The 16400-nt window shown below is 42.4% G+C and overlaps 1 protein-coding gene across 7 annotated transcripts in view; it reads left to right on the top strand.

The window, feature by feature from the left end:
* atp8a1 (ATPase phospholipid transporting 8A1) overlaps positions 1-16400 on the top strand; it is a 108773-nt gene that overhangs the window by 73686 nt on the left and 18687 nt on the right. For all 7 annotated transcript variants that reach the window (XR_013912318.1, XM_080308553.1, XM_080308541.1 and 4 more), the window contains 7 exons: positions 26-198; positions 1146-1329; positions 3895-4005; positions 9340-9414; positions 10701-10823; positions 15163-15241; positions 16307-16368. Coding sequence is in view for 6 of the 7 variants with exons in the window: in XM_080308553.1 (XP_080164679.1) it covers positions 26-198; positions 1146-1329; positions 3895-4005; positions 9340-9414; positions 10701-10823; positions 15163-15241; positions 16307-16368 (807 nt within the window). In the remaining variant the exon portion in view is untranslated. The remainder of the gene's footprint in view (positions 1-25; positions 199-1145; positions 1330-3894; positions 4006-9339; positions 9415-10700; positions 10824-15162; positions 15242-16306; positions 16369-16400) is intronic.

Below are 16400 nucleotides of genomic sequence, written 5' to 3'. Positions count from 1 at the left end.
TTCTTTGCTTTTTCCCCTCTTTTAGAGAACAAGAGAAACCCTCAGCCACCACTGTGGAATGCTGGGAGATTCCCTCTACAAGGAAAACGACTTTGCTCTCATTATTGATGGAAAGACTCTAAAATACGCTCTTACATTTGGAGTGCGCCAGTACTTCCTGGACCTCGCCTTGTCCTGTAAAGCTGTCATATGCTGCAGGTAAAATTTAAACCCGAAACAATAAAATAAGCTGGGAACAAGCAAGACATTAAATGTCGTGTCTAAAAGAATCAGGCAGTAAATAGTCCGAAAGCCCAAGCTGTTGTCTTGAAGTTTATTTTTCTATTAGAGCCAAATGTTAAAAATGACCCAAGTGAAATTTCAAACTATGTCCTAAATCTACATATTATTATTTCTCCACCATAAAGGTCATTTAGACTTTTTATGGCACCGTAATATAACATGAAGGTGCGCTGTTGACCTGCCCAGGCCACATAAGTGAGAGGAAGCACTTAAGTACTCAAGCAGCCATGACAGGATCTGGGGCCAGAACTCAGCACCATGTTTTCAGAACAACAGCGACCCTTTAGATGCCACGCTATTACTCCGTGCAGTACGTCAAATTTGTATTTATTTTTTTGCCCCCACCTCCACCTGCCTTTGCCTTGTGCACACTCTGTGGGCACTAAGATACACCGCGAGATGAATGAGGCCCCTTAAACCATGGAGAACATAAACATTAACAGTTTCACAGTTAAAGACAGACGTGCAGTTTACAACATCATCATCTCCAGAGAATTTCTTTACTGTATGCTACGCTGAGTTTGGTGCACAAAGAAGAAGCCACTGTTGGGGAGGCTAGAGGCTGGCAGTGAGGGCATAAAGCTAAGATTGAAGTCTTGAGGAAGAGGATGGGTTTTACTTAGTAAATGAAGAAGATGTTTATCTATTCTATAAAGCTGCTTTGCCACCTTTTCACACCCAGCCAGCAGCAGTTTGTATCTTACGGTTTATATTTGTTACTCTTTAAGAGATCCTGTCAAAAAGTAAACAACTTCTATGTAACTTTATATGAGCTGCTGTTTTACCCAGGTTATGTTTGTTCTTACTGTTATTATCCCAGATTTGGACTTAACTCACGTGTGTTATCAATCACTTCCTTTCAGAGTATCGCCTCTTCAGAAGTCAGAAGTGGTTGAGATGGTGAAAAAACAGGTGAAGGTGATCACGCTGGCCATCGGCGATGGTGCTAACGACGTAGGAATGATCCAAACAGCTCATGTCGGTGTGGGAATCTCAGGCAACGAGGGTCTGCAGGCGGCAAACTCCTCAGACTACTCGATTGCTCAGGTGAGGAGTCAGAGATTGAAAGCACAAATAAATAAAGTGGGAACTTTTACCTAGTATTGAAGTTCAAAGAAGATCTATTATGCTCACATTAACTAATAACATCTGCATTTGTACAAGTGCTTCCTGTGAGCTAAAGGCTCATGCTTCTTTAAAATTGTAAATCATCACCTTTGTGATGGGTTTGATGGCTTTTCAGTAACTTCACCTCAATAAAGGAATTTGAGAGTCAGAGAAATATTAAAATATTACCAGGATCCAATCTGTCAGTCTAGTAATAAAAGATCAGCGACTGCAAAAATGAAGATACCAGGTAGGTTATGATATTTAATTTGGCTCAAGCAAAGTGAAAATCATAATAATACACGACTCGATAAACACGTCAAAGTTGCAAATGCTTATCCATACAGTACTTTATCAGTAATACTGTTTTCCATGCCTTGTGACAGCCTTGTCGCTGTTTTCATGTATTACATGTTACTGATAGCTTGGTACATTGTTCTGAGGAACAATAGGTCACATATCTGAAAGGGCTTCAACTTATACAGTAAAGTAGCATCTCCTATAAAACAGGCTGTGGTGAAACCCAACTCCCAACACAGCTACAGGGAACGCATCCTGGCAAACTGCTTCTTAAACCCATACTCATGTCCCAGCAACCAGTTTGTCTGAAACGCTGCATACATATGACACCCGTTGACACAAAATCCATGGCGTTTGTGAGTCTGTTACACAGCACACCACTTAGTTCATTGTGTTAGTACAGCCAAGAGGCTTGGGGGTATGAGGAACTAAGAGTTGACTAAGGCACAGTGCATTTTCTGTGCTTCAGTATGAAATTACTAATCAAGAGACTTGGGTTTGTCTGAAGTTCCCCATTTAGTCCGCATGACATGTAGAAAGTGTATGTTCTTCAAAGACAGGCGGCCTCTTGTAATCGATTTGTGTCAAATTAAATTACACCTCCAGACTTCCAGTGGTACTTTCCGCATCTTGGCGCAACGGTACATTAACTGTAATCTGCTGACTACAAACTGAAATCAATCAAGGGGAAGTTGTATAACTTTCTACTCCTATACATGATTTAGATTAATGTCTGCGAGTGTCAGATGAGCATCTTGCTGCTATAGATTACTACACAGCTAGATTTGATACTTGAACAGCGTTATCTGTTAAAGTAAGTGGAGAGTAAAGAGCTTCAGGCCAAGGCATCTCTGCTGACTGTCTGTCATCAGCTTGGCTCTGTGTTAACTGATGTTTGATCCAGCCCTCCGAGGGGTCACGCAAACTGGGAGCTGCGACTGTTCTTTCATATCACAGAGGAGTTCTGTGTAGATGCTGAAAGACAAGACCCCAAAATAAATAAAGCTGTGTTCAAAATGTCAAGCTCTCACTACTCACAATACAACTGGGATATATAGCAAGCCATGTTTTAGTGCTATCCAAATGTAAAAGGAGTTTTATGTACTGCGCTAAAAGTATGACACAACTGCTCACAAAAGTGTGTAAAACCCACAATCATTACCCAAACATAAAGAATTTCAACTACTAAAAAATATGTATATTTATTATGTTTGTAAAAGCTAGTATATGCCCACGCTGACAGAAGAAAAGAGAAAAATAAGGGTTGATGTAATTTATGTCAGCCTCTTGCTAGCTATGTGTAATTCAACTTCTGTGCATATAAATGAGAAGATATTGCTGTGAAATAAAAAATTATACAATGGCTTTACAAAGTGCATTAAAATATATATATTTAAGCCTGTTGCCAGGTGATTGCTGGGCAACATGATGACATCATCTCATATAGATGAGTATAGCTAAGTGTAACGAGTCTGGCTCCCCGGCTCTTGATGGTCTTTGAGGAGTTCACAGACCAAAAACAAACACTGACAGAGATTTTGTGCGTTACAGGACAACATGCTGGGTGTCTTTTCTTTTATCATTAAAGAAAATCTGTCTGTAATTATTTTGTTAGCTGGTGTTGATGTATCACTTTTTAATTGTGCAACAGCAATAATGTAATTAATGAACCCATGAAAATGACCCGAGCACTGTCCAAAAGCGGCTTTTCCTTTTTGCCGATGGGCTCACTAATTTGGAGCAAAGAGGGAGAAGTGATTAAGTGAATGATTTTGGACACAAGCTACCCCTTCTAGATGGTAAGAAGGTGTGATGAAACACTTGTTCTGCTCCAGTGCTATCACACTCATCAGCCAAAATTGCAGTGTGATTGAAAGTTCACCACAGGCCTTAAATAGTGGTATAATTATGAAGCCATTTAACTATTATGTTAGGCCCTTGGAGACTAATACCCCCATATGAACCCCTCCAATTTCTTGCAGTCTTTGTCTACACACTTTGTGGAATGTGTTAGCGAGAGCTTTGGCCACAAGCTCTCATCAGAGGCTTTCTGCCTGGGAATGACAATCTTGAAGTTCTGTAACTCTTTTAGTGCTCCAGCCCTGATCTCTGATTACAAGGAGCCATTAGAGACAAACATTAGACACAGAGTTCTGCTATCCATTCATTTTGTCGTGTTCCTCCATTCATTTCCCTCCCACACAGTTCAAATACTTAAAGAATCTGCTGCTGGTTCACGGAGCCTGGAATTACAACCGCGTAGCCAAGTGCATCCTATACTGCTTCTACAAGAATATTGTCCTGTACATCATCGAGGTAAGACTCACACAGAAGCTCTCAGCACTGAAAGTCATGCAAAAAGCCAGATGTGAATGCACAGCTTTGAGATTCTTTTTTTCAAAGATGCAAATGGCACAACTACGTGAAGGCAAAGATTCCCTGTTAGAGTTTCCATGTTTGTATTTCTGTTGACTGGCCCCTCACAGTACCTGCCAGGTTGTGCAGCTGCTGGATGAAGGGTTTGAGTTTTGACATATCGGAGCAGAATATGCCCACGAGAAGGCTCGCAGACATACACACTCTATCATACGTGGTATAATCAACAGGAAGTCTGCCTTTAGTCCTTGCCAGTTGTTCAGTCCTCAGAATATTAATCTGCAGTTCATCTGAGTTAGTGAGAAGTCGAACCAGTTCACTAGTGACTCCACATATTTTATGTCCTAACATTTAGGTATTAATTGTTATGCGAATAACATTGGACATGCCAAGAAATAAAATGCAGATGATTAGTGGCCAATCATGTTATGCTCTAACTTGGGCTGTGATAATGGTGAAATGTTAGGATTAACTTTATTTTTCATGTATTTTATCAAATGGCTTTCTTGTGATGTTCCTACATATTTATATGCATTTTTTTTTCCTTGGCAAGTTCAACTTCTTTCCTGAAATAATGCTTAATAACATTTTCCCATCACTGTGATTTTTACTGCACTGATGGGCCTTGTTGGGAAATGTTCACAGACACTCGAACACTCTCCCTGTTTATCAGTGGATAAGGATTAGATAGTTTCACGTGTCTCTGCCGGCATCGGTCAGTTGTTGTGTGGTGGGTTTGATGGCATCTGACAGATACCAGACCCAGTGCAGATTGCAGCCTCAGATCTATAACCAAGGGTGGCCAGACACGTGAAGTGCTTCCTATCATCGGCAGCTTTATCACTAGTAGTGCTCAGATGTTTTGATCAACAGGCCGTGCACTTGTGTGACAAAAGTAGCAAGTTTGGCTTTGCACCGTCCCAAAAATCCAGAAGTGGAAACTGCTGAGTGTTTGATCTTTGAGCTTTACCAGTCGCTTTGTGCCAAAGTGACCACGCAGCGTAACCGAAAACACGACATGAAACGATTTCCATGAAGTAGGTAACATCTGGGAGCAGAACAGGAGAAAAATACATTATTTGGCCACTTAAAAGACCACCTCTCTTTCCTTATGTTGCTTGACAAGATTTGAGAATACTGCTTTATTTGCTCACAAAATGTTGGCGTTTTGAGAGCGCTCCCTGCTGAAGCGTCAGGTTTTTAGAACCTCATAATCACATGACCTTTTATGGAAATATGACCACTTAAAAAATTGCTTTTGTTGATCCTCTTTCTGTGACACTTGACCTCTGATCCCCCCTTTTTAAATCCTCATTTTAGTTTATGTGCCATGAAAAATCCGTCGTGTATTTAAAACATTCCAGCGTGTCTGCCTCTGACTTATTGTGACCTGGGTAACGGCTCTCTTTCCAGGCTGTAACTGCAGTTATAAATTCATTGTGACCATTCGATCCCGCTGCCCTTTTCCACATATGCCGTAACAGTTCAGAGAACAAGTTCAAAGTAAAATTCAATTTTCAGCAAATGTAGTTTTCTGTTGGCACGATCCATTACATTTGACATTTACATCTTAAAATTGGATTACGCTTGTTTGTCTCTGTTTTTAATCATGGGTAAACGTTAGCTTCTCAATCACTAGGAATTTGATTTTTAAGTTTAAAAGAACATCAAAACCTGGTCAGTGTTCTTCTCGGCATCCTTTTCTTCTTTTTCCTTGTGCCACCAAATACTGCTTCCCTTTGAAACATACCAGGTCCATTTTCAAAGGCCCTTTTCCAGCGACTGGAACATAACATCGATAGTTTTGTCTGCAGGGCGAGCTTCTTTCCAGTACACCTTTTGTTGCTTTCTGAAAACATAAGTCCCCTCCCCCTCTCATGCTCGGCTCCTTCAGGGGAATGAAGTAGATAATAGGACATTTCTTCACGATTTGGCTGGTATTTGAAATGTCCCCGTGTTGTAAGACCTTGACATCTAACACAGCGGCAACCCCGGGGTATGAGTCAAAGCATCGTTTGTTGCACTAATAGGTTTACTTTTGAGCTCGCATGTTTTCCCCTCGACTCTCGGGATGCCTTGCAAGAACAGAATCGAGGATGTTGACGGGAATTTTAACTTTTTGTTCGCAGCACCATTGTCCCATACAGTGTGGGTTACAATTTGAATGCCAGGGCAGGAAGACCCTGTGTTTAAGCCTCTTTTCATCTCCCTCTGCTTCCACGGGGTCTTTGGTTTCTTATAAGACACATGGAGTAAGAGGGCGAAGGATTCTCGGCCTATTGTGGAAGACGTGAATGTGAGCACAACTTAGTCTGAAGCTCTTGGAGCGGTTCAAGATTTTCTGTGGCTCACAGAGGGTTAATTGTGAGTCAGAATGTAAGGCTGTCACTCCAGCGGATGATTGACTGACATGCAGTGTTTCTTTTTACTTTTTAGAGGCTGCTGGTTGTGATTGGCATTTCTTTTCCTAATCGGTTAGAGAGCACTTTAAGCACATTCATGCTTGAGCTATGAATTTTCATTTGATTTAAAAGAAGGAGGAAAAAAAGGCGGCAACATGTAGCCATACATTTTTAAACAATGTGTCCAGTAACTAAAGTTCGGGAATAATTTATAACCTCGAGTGATTGAAGAACAGCAGCAAAAAAGTGGAATTGAGCCACATTAAAGCTAAGAGACCCTTTTTAAAAGAAACCATAGAAACTCCGTTCACATGGGCGAGCCAGCTGGCCTCTCAGCTTTGATTGACACATTGCCAGGGTGCTACAGAGGGGGCTGATGGACAAGTGGCATTTATGAGGCAATTACATGAAAGCTCATTCAGTGGAGCTCAGTTTAGTCAGAGACGGCTCAGAGTAGCAGAGCAAAGCTTGCCGACCAGTAGCTCCGAATTAATCCACGGAGGCCATGCCTGGCATTGTGAGACTGCTTCTGTTTGTAGCTCCACATATTTCCAGCATATTTATCAGCTCCCTCTTTATGCGACTCTTTATTCTGTGCTTGCTTTGTGTATGAATTCCATTAACAATCCTGCAGGGCTGAGCTTAAGAGTGTCAGGACTCGCATTGTTGGGGACAAATGTCATACCCTCACCCCCCCACCCTCCAGCCACTTGGAGACAGCAGTGAAGCAACACTGGAATCAATGATTTTTCATTTGCTGATGAATATGCAAGTCTTCTTATCTCCTAGCCCTTGCCCAATCCTCCTTTTTTCTACAGCTCCCGTTTCCCTCTATCCCTGTTTTTCATGATGTGCAGTGAGGGAGAGAGGCCAGCCACACCCCTTCGCTGAGTGGCACTCAAAGAGGAGAAGAAAAGGGGAAGGAAAAATCCGGCCTGGTACTTCCCCTAATGAGCAAATCAATGCATCTGTCCCTGAAGAGACGGAGAGAGTGAGAAAGAGAGAGGGAAGCTATTGGGACCTGAGAGACCAGGCCAAAACACTCACACAGAAGCAGTTACCTCAAGCTATGAATAGGAGTCTTTTTTAACTTAGCACAACAATATATCAGCCCAGACCCTCATTGAGCAGAGCTGTAATTAATTCAGCAGTTTGACCTACCCGCTAGCCTCTCGTTACCGTCGCTTGAGCTAATGGATGAACCTGGCTCATAGCTCGGGCTCCGTCTACCCACAACCCACAGCACTGGCATCTGAATATATTTCTCTGTGCTTTGCCAGGGGTTGTACTGTTCATCTTTTGGTCTTGGTCTAGCCATATGTAGTCCCACATTCAGCTGAGGTTGAAACCAGACCCCCTCTTTTAAAAGACACAGCATCATGGTAGAGTGCACCTGATGGCGGGATCTGGGATGGGTGGGTGAGGCAGAGAGGGGAAGGTGAGGGGCAGGGTAGGGGCGAACAGAGGATTCGTCTACATCCCCCCCCCCCCCCCCCCCCCTCACCATTTGTTTTCATGCCTATGCTTTCACGAGTAAATGGGAAGGACCAGTGGCAGATTATTATTGGTCGTGTAGACAGTGGCAGCGGCAGGCGGGGCTCCGAAACAGGCTTTGTCTCAATCTGAGAATTTGTAGCAGTTCATGCCTTCATAATGAAGTTAAATGAAGCGAGGAAATGCTTGGTTGGCCATGGCCAAAACGCAGCACCCCTGATGTTCTCTTGACAGTTTTGGCATGAGTCTGTCCAGGACCGCAACATTGCAAACTGTAACTCTGTAAGGTGCAGTTGCTGATTTACAATCTGCAAACAATTTTCAGGGTGTGCAGTCAGATTTACTCGATGTCAGATAAATCCGCTTTACACCAATAAAAATTCGACGTATGTGCCATTTCCCTACCAGATTGGAGCTATTGCTCTGCTTTCATCTTAGAGGCATTATTTTGCTCAAATAAGCGTGGCTAATCAAAATACGGTGATAAGCCTCGTTTCCACTCAGCACATGGTTCACATTACCTCTGTCTGCCTTTCCTGACACAATATATCAAAGTCTCAATCACTCAGGAGTTCTGCAGTCCTGACTTTGGCCTTAGAACTAACCTCATCTGTCACCCACATGTCATCAGGTAGATCATGGAGGAAAACAGTGGGTAAGATATATGTTAGAAGTTAATCGTGTGATGAATCCAGTGGAGACTTTGCATCTCCGAGGTGCCACCTGGAGGTCCTGGCTTTCCCGCTGTCTCTCATTTTTTCTCATTTGGCCCTTCTGCCTGTTTTTTTTTTTTTTTAAAGTTAAAATTGTGTCTGAATTAAACTAATGACGCAGGTTGATCACAGGTCAGCACTTTAAAACCAAACCACTTTAATTTAAGGATCATTCGGTTATTTATTTTTTCCCTTACACTAAAGGGAAACATACTTTTTCTTTTCTATTATCTATAATTGCAATCTCAGCGGAGGCTGCGTTCCCTTTGATCTGATGGTAGGATAAGAAAGACATTGAAGGATGCTGTGTGGATCGTTAGTTTGTAGATGCAGTGATCCTGTCTCAAATCTGATCATGTCACTTATCTTTGCAATCACTAATGAAAAGCTTACACCGAAAGAGCAAATGGCTGCTTGCATGTAAATGTGGCAGCGTCTTCTATGATTAAAGCTTTCAATATCAAAACTGAGAGCAAATGGCTTTCAGCGTAAAATGACAGTGCTCATTGAAAGATGTTTCAAATGTTACAACACTTCGACTTCATTGTTTGCCACTAAAGTTGATGGCTTCTTAAAAAAGATTGTATTATAAATCTCTGATTGTATTTCTTCTGTTCGTATGTTGCTGTTTTGACTCATTTTATGATTTTTTTTGTCTTTCTTAGATCTGGTTTGCATTCGTCAATGGCTTCTCTGGTCAGATTCTGTTCGAACGCTGGTGCATCGGCTTGTACAATGTGGTGAGTGTTTAGAAACATGTGCCTCTATAGAGACCACTTTACTCCTCTACCTCTGTCCCCTCTTTGACACAGAACGTATTAGCTGTGGTGCCTCAAGCCTGATCCCTTTATTGCGTGACTATGTCATCAGCATCCTGAAAAAGTTCTCCTTTATTTATGACCCGTTGTCAAGCCCGTATTCCCTGTGTGCCCTAAACTATGTACTGAATGCGAAAGAACAACAGCTTCGCTTGCCCCAAAGAGTATAGTTAGTAAGAGCAGCTACGTTTCAACGATAATAAGAATAGGAAGACTGGAGCAGAGCCGGCCGCTGATGTAGGGAGTCCCTCAGAGCGCCGTAACAGGACCACTCCTAATGAACTCATATTTCATATCTGTCATGAATTAAGCAGGAGGGAAAAAAGTGCATCTGTAGTCTGAGGTTTAAGAGTATACTGTTAAGACCACAATGAGTCAACATGTAACTTTAAACTGTTTATAAAAATGAACTCGATTCAATCAACAAAAATGAATGAGAGAAGTGTGAAGTGAAGTTTCCCCACAATCCCAATCGGCCTCAAGCGCAAGTCATTTATGGCAGGTACAAACTGAGATTTGAGCCCTGCCTTTTGCCCTGGTTCATAATATCCTCCCTTTGCCCCACACTCCCACACTTTGTAACCAGCGCTGTTTTGGTTGTGGGAAAAAGCTTCAGTCTTTCACTTTATCAAAAACTGAGGGAATTCCATTGGCTCAGTGGGAGTCTGTTAGAGGCAGTGGGCTGAATCTGCCCCTCAAAGGAGGTCTTCCTCAGCCTGGCTCTGAATAAGAAAAGAAGCCAGTGGAGCATGTCCTGTAGCCCACTGGTCCTGCCGACTGAGGCCTGAAGACTTCCACTCCAGATGGGCCTGTAGGGAACTCACACCAACTGAATCACTTGAGCTACACAAATAGCATCCTTCCTCTCTCAGCAGCTGCTATACAGAACATTACAACACCACCACGAAATGATGCTGTAAATGCCTGCTCCTCAGTCAAGAAGACCACAGATGCTCATTGGAGATGGTTTTTGCATATGAACAGACTTAAAGCATGACAAATCAAAATAAGGTCAGCCAGTCTTCAGTGAAGTAAAATTAAGAGTGGAGCAAGTGGAGAACAAAATGAAACAGAGCTTTGACAGGATGTTGGAGGTCAGATTTACTGTGGCAGCTTTAAAGGGAGATATTTTTAGCAAAATCATATTATTTCATATCAGATTCATCACTGTGTGTTTGTGCACGTCTGCGGGTGTGTTTTTTTCGTAGATCTTCACTGCCTTGCCTCCTCTCACTCTGGGAATATTTGAGCGCTCCTGCAGGAAAGAGAATATGCTGAAATACCCAGAGCTCTACAAAACCTCCCAGAATGCCATGGGCTTCAATACCAAGGTAATTTGATCCTCTTATCACATGTATGTTATCTATGTGGATGTTTCCTGTAACACGTAAACAGATTTCAGTACTTTTAGATTAATTATTTTTCTCAGTTTGCTCTTCATTGCAGTCCTAAGTATAAGTATCATGTTCTGTGAATATATTTCATGTAAAGTCTAACAGTATGTGGGTGTAACAGTATTTTCCATAGACGTAGTATGTCATTAATACTGTTAGCTTTACTGACATGCTTCAACAGCCCAGTGTCGGTAACAGCCATTTCTTTAATTCTGCTCAAATTAAGTGACAACAACAACAAACTTATACTAAAGTATGTTATGTTCCTTTTTATTGTACCTTTTATGATTGGGAATTAATTTTGTTCTCCACTAAATTAAAAGGTTAAAAGTCCCAGTAATGAAATCACATTAATAACGGGACAGCGATCTGTTGTGTTGACGTCTCAGTGACCTGGCAGCTGCAGTTTGTGGGTATCCGGTCGTAGCCTGGTTTGGCCTGGCTTGACCTGTTCTGTCTGGTTGCGGGGGCTGTCTGTTAGCTTCCCCCTTCAACTGGTAATAAAGTCGTCTCGTCCTTTCTCCATGCTGAGCCAGAGACTCCTGGACCCTCCTCACAGGCGTGGTGACCTGGTTAGCACCACATGGAGGTGGATTAAAAGCAGATTGGCCATGGTGGTCACGGGCATGGAAGCTCAGATCTGTTGGGAGATGGCAGCAGAAAAGGAGGGAGTAGAGAGAGTGTGCTGTCACTGTGTAATGGCATTTGTCGCAGAAAATTATGCAATTCGTTTAAGTGAGGTGTTTTTTTGTTCTCTTAGAAGCCTATCAGATCGCATTTAAGCCACACAATACCAGACTGCACGGATCAGACGACGATGGTCCGATCCCGAGTTCGAGAAATACTCACTTCTGTTTTTAAAAAAGCCATTTTAAAATGCGTCCCAATGAACATGAGCGTTTAGCTCATTTGTTCTGATTTGTGATGAATTGTTACAGATAATAAATAAATAGATAAAATTTAAATGTAGCATCTGATCCTACTATTAAAAAACAGCTGGTTAGTCCATAGGAGGCTCTAGTATATTAGCATCTTAATATTACACCTAACAGCTGGATCGCCAGTCTGCTCTGCATGATATCAGAGTACAAATACACAGGAAGAGGTTGTTTACCAAGTATAACAAGTATACCTTAGTACTTGTCTTGCATGTAGTTTCTATTTTTTTCAAGAACACGTGTAAAGGATAAAGTTGCTTTGATAACACATTCGTTTTAAAATATCTGACACTTGCTGACGCAGGCAGACGCATCCATCTGTCACTGACTCCATGATCACACTGGTTAGAACTGGCACTAACAACACCTCCTGCTTTATCTTTGGCACAATTTGTACTTCTAAGTATGTAAATTTTTCTACCACATTAAATTATAACCTTTCAGAAGTTTGTTTCTTAGCTACACACTTAAAAGTGACAGAAGGCAGCGTTAAGATTGAAACGTCTCGTAAAGTTGTAGCTTTGAATCTTGTGTTTTTGTAAATATACATGATATGATTAATCAGTAAGTGTCTGTAGAGCAGCTGTTGCACACAATTAGCCTTTGTTTAATTAAGAAAAACATATCGTGAACATTAGGTGTAGCCCTGCTAATGTCACACATTTTTAATACAGCAAAAAGCTTTTCCCAGCAGTGTGAAATACATATATAACATTTAAAGGCTGTAATGTCACAGTTGATAAATTGGCATAACAGCAGTGAGTGGATGTGTGCTGACTATCTAAATGAAATGGGAAAAATAGGTCATTTCACAGAAAAACAAATAGACTAAATGTGAACCAAGCGCCCTGTGTTCTTTGCACATCACTTCAGATTTTATGATTCACAATTGTTTTATTATTAATCATACTTTAATGATTTATGACCACTTCATAACTCGTATGACATTTTCTGTGAATCCTGTTGTATGATGGATTTCCCTTTAATTAGCTTTTTGCAAAGACTTCATTAAGTTTCTGGTGCCAAAAAAAGGAATCATTAAAAATATTCATCTGATAGTTAGAAGCAAATGAACCTCCATTTTTGTTTGGGCCACATTTTCCAAGACTCATAAATGATGACTTGGCCAGGTCAGCAGGTTGTTTTTGCTGGCTTGTCCACTCTATTCCCGAGATATTTTCCTTGCAGCTGGCCCGAGGCGAGGCGAGAAAATCCAGCAGGAATTTGGCCCCTCGAAGCCTGTCTTTCTGCTCGCCCGGCTCTTTTGTACACAACAGATACTGTCTTTGTGAATTAAAGCTGTTTGTGTTGAGGTGCGAGAAGGGAGAGACGGAGGGTGTTAGAAACTTCAGGCGTGGCTTCAGCTGTGTCGCTCATTCACTTTTAATTACAAATTCTAGACACCTAAACCGCCCTAATAAACCGCGTTCCCCTTCGTGCGGCCTCGGTGATCGCAGCAGTTTACCAGAAGCTATCACCTCCTACATAGCACCATTACTTCTCTTGCATACGGTTTTCCTCAAAGCTGAAACAGGAAGCGTGGGAGCAACTCTGGAAATATTTGGCTCGATATTAATTACTGGCCTTCGTGTGGTTTAGGTTCTTTTTCTTATTTTTGTTTTTGGCAATTAGGATTCTGACAAAGGGCCGAATATTTGCAGGACAGACGAGGCATTCATTCGGAGCGCCAGCCCCAGCAACTTGCTGCGTAACAAGAAAGAAAAGAGCCTGGTGGCTGGAGGGGCGAAAGGGAGGATCCTACTGTGACAAATGATTATGAGCATTTATTGATTTCATTAGCATTCATTATGGTAGAGCGGAAACTGGGGCTGGCTTACACTCCCACAGAGTTTGGGATTGAGATAGCTGGGGAGGAGGCTGGTAGAGAGCTGAGCCTGCCAGTGGGAGGCTAATTGGCATAAACATGTGATTGTAACATTGGTGATAATTTAATACACATTTGACCACAGAGATAGAGGAGTGGGGGTTTGCTTTGGCTGGCCCTCACTCAGTGTATTGGGTTTTGTGTACACAGTGGGAGAGTGAGGTAATCCAGGATTGGGGGTGGCTGCTAAAGGACTTTAGATGAGGAGGTTGTGCTACAGCGACCAAAAACAAGCCCGTGGCGTAGATTAGAGCAGGACTTGTTCCTTCACTGTGCCCATTCATTTTCCAGCCAGATGATCTCAAGTAACCCTACACAGTAAAATAGTGCGAATAGCTGTTCTGAAGACCACAACATACAGAAAGTGAGTTTCCAGGATGTGTAATTCATCTTGTATAAGTAGTGTTTAATATTTCACTGACAGGTTTGCTGAAGTTGTTGAAAAGCGAGCCTTTTTAAAACAAGCCAGATACTAAAACGTGATGCTTTCCCCCGTTTGCTTTAGATTTTTTAATGCCCTGCTCCATCTGCCCTTTAATCTCGACAAATTTTCTCAGGATTCACAGCAGCGTCTGTGTTAGCACAGCGGGGGAAAGGCGGCACAAATATGGAGTGTTTTTTGGCAGAAAGGATTTTCACGGCTGTTTCATGGTACATCACCCATTAGTGTTTTGTTTGGCCATCGCGTCGCATAATGTGAATTTGAAGCACCGCGGCTTTGGAGAGAGAGAGAGAGACAGTATGGATGTAAACGATTCAAGTCTACATGCTTGCGTAGACAGACGCACACGCAGACTGCGGTTTTCCAGCAGGCTCTCAATAATTACCGTGAAAACAGTTTAATCTCTGTCAGGCCTGTCAGTCTCCCTGTGTGTGTTTCTAGATTTATTTTTGCTTTTTTAAACTCTGCTGTCATTTATTACTACACCAGTTAAAATCCTCACATGAAAGGGCCGAAGCCTAATGAAATATAATGAGAGGAAACCCTCACACTGGCAGCTCATACATTAATGTTATACAGTGTTTGTGTTGTTGAGATGAGTATGTGTATTTTTCTTACACCCACTGATTCGTTTTGTTTTAATTTATTCTTGACTACAGGGAAAATGTGCAAACTTGTATTAGCTTTAACTGCCCATGAACACATTCAGCAACCTCTTTCTCCCCCATAACACACACAGAGGATATACAACGTGTCTGTCAGCGGGGCGGCCATTCAGCATGGAGGCCCCGACAAAACCGCCACTTAGCCTAGCGCCTGGCTGGCACAAAGGGCCCAGGTCAGGGGTCACTTGGAAAGCTGGAGCTCCCAACACCCTTTTCTCATGCTTTTTTTCCACTCTCTCTCCCTCTCACCCTCTTATTGGAATCTCTTGCTGTCCAACCTCCCCCTCCCCTGTCCTCCCCCTCCTATACATCCTTTCCCTCCATCCCTCTTCCCTCTTTTTTGCAGGTCTTCTGGGCCCATTGTCTGAACGGCCTCTTCCACTCCGTCATCCTCTTCTGGTTCCCCCTTAAAGCCTTCCAGCATGGTAAGTAGCTCCCAGAGACTCCTCCACGGCTCTCGGTGGACCTGGCGCATAAATAAGGAGGACAGTCAAAGACACGTATTTTGTCTTAATTAGTTCTCTTTTCAACCATCCAGTCATGAATTGCAAACATGTGTGTGCTCCAGTCCGAGGGACACGCAATAACAAGCCCATGTTCATGTTTGCCCTAATGACTGCTGAAATGCTTTAGCGTGCAGTTATTGGCACTTACTTAGCTTTGATAGATAACATAGACCCAATCAGGTGCTTTCTCTGCGGCCAAAATGATGTTTTTATTCAAACAGAGAGCTTCGTGAGTGCAAATAACTTTATTGATCCATAGAAGGTCAATTGTGCATGTTTGGCACGTTGAGATGGTCTCTGTGTGTGTGGGTGTATGTGCAGAGAGAATAGGGATCTTTGAGCCGGTAAGTCTTGGCTGGCTGGAGCTAAGGACCACACAAGCTTGGGCCTGCTCTCCAAACAAAAGGCGCCAAGCCCCTCACTGTGACTGACAGGCTGTCAGCAAAGCCTCAGCGCACACAAGACATGTGACCAGCCGGAAGTAAAGGGAAAGGGAGCCTCTCTTTCTTTACTGGCAGTGCACACTGTTGATATTTTAGCCAGAGCCCAGGCCCACTTGGGCGGTATGAAGCAATATGTCTGTGTGACTCACAGCTTATTTCAGTCTTATTAATTTAGGAAGTTATACGAAAAGCATCGGATTCCTTTTTAATGGCAGAATTAATTAAAATGTTGCCAGAAAAATAATTTTACCCTCTCTTTCAGCACTAAAGTAGCCAGAACTTTTCGTTTTTGAATATGATTAATGGACACCAATTCTGCTGGATTTGCATACACATACTGCCTTGAAATTAGCATTCCAGGCTCTCTCAAGGACAGTAATGGAAGCAGCGTTTGACTGTGGTTTCTACTTTTAGTTCCCTGCTCCACTCCAAGCACTTTATGACAAAACTCACATTGATGTACCTAAAGTGTTACCCTATGTGAAACCTAAGAGCTGAAGAAGGACAGCTTAAAAGCCTCTGCTGCTGATTCCCTTCACAGATACAGTTTTTGGCAATGGAAGAACTCCGGACTATCTCCTCTTAGGCAACATGGTTTACACGGTAAGTGCACCGGTCTTCTTCCCTGGCAGTGT

This window comes from Astatotilapia calliptera, chromosome 2 (assembly GCF_964374335.1).
Source record: "Astatotilapia calliptera chromosome 2, fAstCal68.1, whole genome shotgun sequence".
NCBI classification, from domain to species: domain Eukaryota; kingdom Metazoa; phylum Chordata; class Actinopteri; order Cichliformes; family Cichlidae; genus Astatotilapia; species Astatotilapia calliptera.
Note: the sequence above shows the minus strand (reverse complement) of the source record. Positions and strands in the feature narration are given on the sequence as shown.